General features: G+C 36.5%; 1 protein-coding gene across 1 annotated transcript in view; it reads left to right on the plus strand.

Moving 5' to 3' along the window:
- Positions 1-2,531, plus strand: part of unc13ba (unc-13 homolog Ba (C. elegans)) — a 224,964-nt gene extending 222,433 nt beyond the window's left edge. The window contains exon 42 of the mRNA XM_074669684.1: positions 25-2,531. Within this exon, the coding sequence (XP_074525785.1) occupies positions 25-307 (283 nt within the window). The 3' untranslated portion in view covers positions 308-2,531. The remainder of the gene's footprint in view (positions 1-24) is intronic.
- The last annotated feature ends 2,261 nt before the right edge of the window (positions 2,532-4,792 follow it).

The raw sequence follows: 4,792 nt of genomic DNA on the forward strand, positions 1-4,792 counted from the left end.
GTATTCTCTTTTTGTGCTCTTCAGTGTCCTGGGTAAGGAGTCTCCAGACTGCTACGAGCTCCAGGTGACGGTGAAGGATTACTGTTTTGGTCGGGCAGACCGGTTGGTGGGCGTGGCTGTGGTTCAGCTGCGTGACGTCGCTGACCGTAAGAGCTGTGTGTGCTGGTGTCCGCTTGGGCCGCGCATCCAGACAGACGAGACCGGCTTGACGGTGATGCGTATCCTGTCTCAGAGGCCAGCTGACGAGGTGGCCAAGGAGTTTTTCAAGCTAAAATCTGAAACTCGTCCTGTGGAGGAGGGTAGATGAGCCCACTCCAGATGAGAGACAGGATCATAGTCAGGGTTTGAAATGAGGGCTACTTGTTGCTTTGTGTGCTGTCTATGAGTGCTGTTATCTCTGTCCTCAGAAAACTCAGACCATTAAATCCCCTGACTGATCGGAAAACCTCCAAAAAAAAATCTGCTTTTAAACCAAGATTTTAAAAGAAATTGATTTTACTCAGTACACTTTGGAGGAAGAACACATACCCAACATCTAACATCATAGCTATCAAGAGAGAGTTTGATCTAATTGCCAATTCAGTGCTCAAAAAGTTGTTTTTTGAGGCCACTTCCTTGGATCATCTTTCTCTCTTATACTGACTATTTTGATAGCTTTTTTGGCTAAATAAATCTGTCTGAAATCCAAAATGAAGATAATTTACGGCTGTTGGATTTTTTAACCCAACATCTTTTCTTTCAAGTGTTGAGATGTATCCAGTAACAACACAAAAAAATCCAAACAAGAATTAAATCTGGACTGAGAAGTTAAAAAAGTGACAATATGGGTCAGCTGGTCAGAGATCATAGCCAACTCCTACCACTGTTGACTTGGTTTTTCAACACTGACACCCAAAATAAAGGCATTACATATCTCATAACGACATTACAATGAGCAAATGAAACTAAGCTTGACTTGCTGCAAGGAGCTCAAGTCTTTTTGAGATTAATTCAAAGGCAGAACAAGAAGAATTTGCTTACGAAACAGTCGAAGTTAACTCTTCTTCTCCAGTTAAAGACTGCTGCAGCTTCCTTATGGATGGGAAGTTGTGTACCATCCATAAACCAAAGGTTTACACCCAGAATCCCCTAAATAAAGCTGATTAGTTCCACAAATCCAATTTTTTTTTATTCCTTCTTATTCTGCCTTTAAACGATCACATTCCATCATGATGACAAAATAAAACAGATTATGGATCTATCTTTAAGGGACCAAGGACAACTCTTACATAAAAAGTCAAACACATACAGATTGACCACAAGACCCCATGAAGAGTTGTGTAATGTTGTAGAAGTGCCATCACATGCTAACACTTAAGTGTTAAATAAAGAAAGGTGTGTCAATGTCTGTTTAGCCCCTCAGAGTATCTGTTTGGGAATTTTTATTAAGATGGATAAAACTTGGTAGCGAAAGAAAAGATAACACAACTTATATCGCCTTAAAACGAGGGCTAGACAACAGAGCTAGCTAAGTGAGCTAGCAAACAAAGCTAGCTGAAAGAGTTAGCAATCAAATTAGCCTGCAGCACACAGACACTAAACACATAACTGGGTTTTAAACATCGACTCCCTCAACAAAGAGGGACTAATTTATGTTTTAAGAGACAAAGACTGGTGGATGAAGTAGTTTAAAAGTAAGAGTGACCTATGGATTGTAGCCTAGCAAACAAAGCGCATTTTTTCTGAGAAGAAACGCAGCGTCAGAGGTTTTGAATTCTGCCTTTGCCATGTTACTAACTGTGACTGAGAACACTGTTTACCTGTTGACCCACTCTGAATGGAAACAACCAAAAGTTTACAACCTGTTTTCAAGAGTTTAACAGTTTTGACACATTTGTCAAGGACTAGAAGTGGAACTCTTAAGAATTTCATTTTGTCTACTTTTTAAGTTTTGAGTTGAATGAGAACAAATCAGATGCAACAGCCTTGCCATGCATGTAAACTTACTGCACCAATTGTATGTTATACTGACAACCTGATTCATTTTTTGCTTTTGGCGCTCTAAATACATGGACATGCTGGCAGAAAATAATACATGCTGGCAGGCTGTTCAGTTTACGAAAGTGAGACTGGGTTTTATCCATATTCGTGTTTACTATGTGCCAAGGAACGCAAGTGTTCAGTGAGCTCGCTCAACTGGCTCTCCTCTTGTAATTTGGGTTGTTTGTAGACTGATGTGGTCATTGTAGAAGTCCCACTGTCTGACTATCTACACTGTGAGTCCTTGAATGTGGATATGTCTGCCAGAAGAAACAAAAGATTGTCTGGTTACAGTGCATAAAAAGGGATATAACACAACGACCACAGCTGTTAGGAACAACTGAACTCTTGCACTCTGTTTAAAAAACTGTAAGTTTGTAAAGAAAATAAATAAAGCCAGAGCATGTATTTATTGTACACAAAGTCGACTAGAATTGTGATCTTTTACTTGTATGTACTGTGAAATAAGGAGATTGATCTAATGTATGTAAAATATAGTTATCATTAATCTACTGAGATATGTTGAATATAATTGTAACAATATTTTGTATATAAAATATTTATGAATCAATGCAGCTGTCTTTTCTTTTGTGTCACTGAAATTTCATGAATTAGAAGTCAGACAGTAGATACTGGAAGTATTTCTTAGGGGGCACCTTCAGTTATTCAGCAATTAAAGAGTAGGTTTTGACCCTATGGAGTTTAGGTTTAGATCTTCTATGGTGGATCAAGTAAAATTGTTGTTCTAGGGTATCTTGAAACTGTAGCCTATAGGCCATGTTTGTCACCACTATCATATAAAAAATATACGCAGACACAGGAAACCACATGAAGGGAATGGTATGTTAGGGTTAGCTATCATATTAAGTGACAATGCCAAGGTTCTTTAACTGAAGCAGGTAAATGTAACATTACTGAGCCAGTAAAATGTGTCTTCTTTTTTTTCCTTACGTTCAAATTATTTTTGGGAGCGGTTGAGTCCTGCTAAGATTCACTCTAGCTCCAGTACACCTTTTTCTGGAAACAAAAGAATCATTTAATGCTGCTTTTCACCACCCGTGTAACACCCATAGACTGTAAGCTAAAGAAAATTCTCGAACGTCGAAAGGAAATTTTCGGCTAACCGTTGGTTAGCATTGCTACGTTGATACAGTCTATGGTTGAAACCTAGCTAGTAGCAGCTAGCAGTAAGCTATATTAGCTCTGTCAAAAATCCACGTCGTAACAAAAGTTTCGGGTTTTTAGCTACATGGATAAAAAGTTACTTCACACAAAATTCCTAGTTTAAGAGTTGGAATTTTGGCGGAGCTTGTAATACGGAGTTTACGCCTTCGCCCAGCAGAGGGCGCTGGTACGACTAAACTAGACACGAGTATGGCGTTTTAAAAAGAAAAGACAAATTGATATTTTTCAAGAAATGTAACAGGAACATTTATATGGGAAGAGATATTTGTCTTGTGCCTGTATTATCATTGTTTTTTTTAATCCCAGACAGTTGTCTAACTTTCATTTCTTGTTGTTTAAAAAAATGTAACAAAAGTAGTACCCATTCCGGTCTGTACAAAGTTAAATAAAGGAGTTATAGTGTTCTTCCTTGAATGAGACAAAATTTGATGGGTCAAAAAAGAAGAGATGGAGTTTCAGTTTGATCAACAGTTTTATTGACTTGTTATATTTAACCTTCAACATAACAAAACTCTTTAACAGCTGTCGTAATTATCCTTCCAAGGATTCACATAAGTCTTTTGATGAGGTTTACAATCTAAATATGAATACAGTCTGAGAAATCAGTCACAATCATCAAATCAGTGCATGTCTGTGAGTGATTTCACTCACTGCTGAGTTCACATAAATATTATCTTATACAGCATATTATTTAACACGTAAAACATCCTCACTTTAAACAAATATTGACTATATCAGAATATATAGATGTAATGACTAACAGTTTGATAACATAACCAAACTATTATTTCATCTCATAGTTTTTGAAAAAAAGAAAATGATTCATGCTGAAATAAATATTGAGAGGAATGTGTTCTCAAAAGTGAAAGGAAAAGGCTGCTGGAGTTACCTTCAGTGTCAAACAAATGTAAGAAGAGTTTATAAAGATTAGTTGAATTTATGTGGCTGTAAAACTTAAAACAATATCATTTTTATTTTTAAAACTTGAAAAAGTTTAAGATAATTTTTCAATAAGTTAAGCCAAATATTTTACTATACCTGCCTGAGAATAACAGTTACCTTTTGTTGGTACTCAAGCCAAGTAGTCAAGCCAGTACTGTCAAGTGTTCAAAAAAATGAATCAAGGTAATCATATTTCTATTCTGTGATTAATCATGATTAATCACACATTTCCCTTGGGCTTCATAAAATCTATGGAAACAATCTATCAAAATACTAATATTGATTTGAATTTTGTTTTGAGAAGTGCTGTCAAACGATTAAAATATTACATCAGATTAATCACAGGTGCTGTGGATATTCAGAAGAGAAAAGAGGAAATATTTTGGCATTTAGCATGTTAATTAAACACCATTAGCATTTAGTTTAAAAAAAAATTCTTTGTGCTTCTTGGTGGAGCCTTCTACAATGCATATTGAGAGGCAAATTGCAAATCCTTTGTAAAAACCATGTCCTTGTTGATATTAATGGGTGTTTTTTGAGTTTGTTGCAATCCACTTTGCAATTTGTCTGAGGTAGACTTACTGAAGCTCCAAAGCAGGAAAAAAATGCTTCTACAGAGTGTGTAAAATACTGCATGATGGCCGCC

Source organism: Halichoeres trimaculatus, unplaced genomic scaffold (genome assembly GCF_033239565.1).
Source record: "Halichoeres trimaculatus isolate MK-OKI-2021-1 unplaced genomic scaffold, fHalTri1.1 fHalTri1_scaffold_5, whole genome shotgun sequence".
NCBI lineage: Eukaryota > Metazoa > Chordata > Actinopteri > Labriformes > Labridae > Halichoeres > Halichoeres trimaculatus.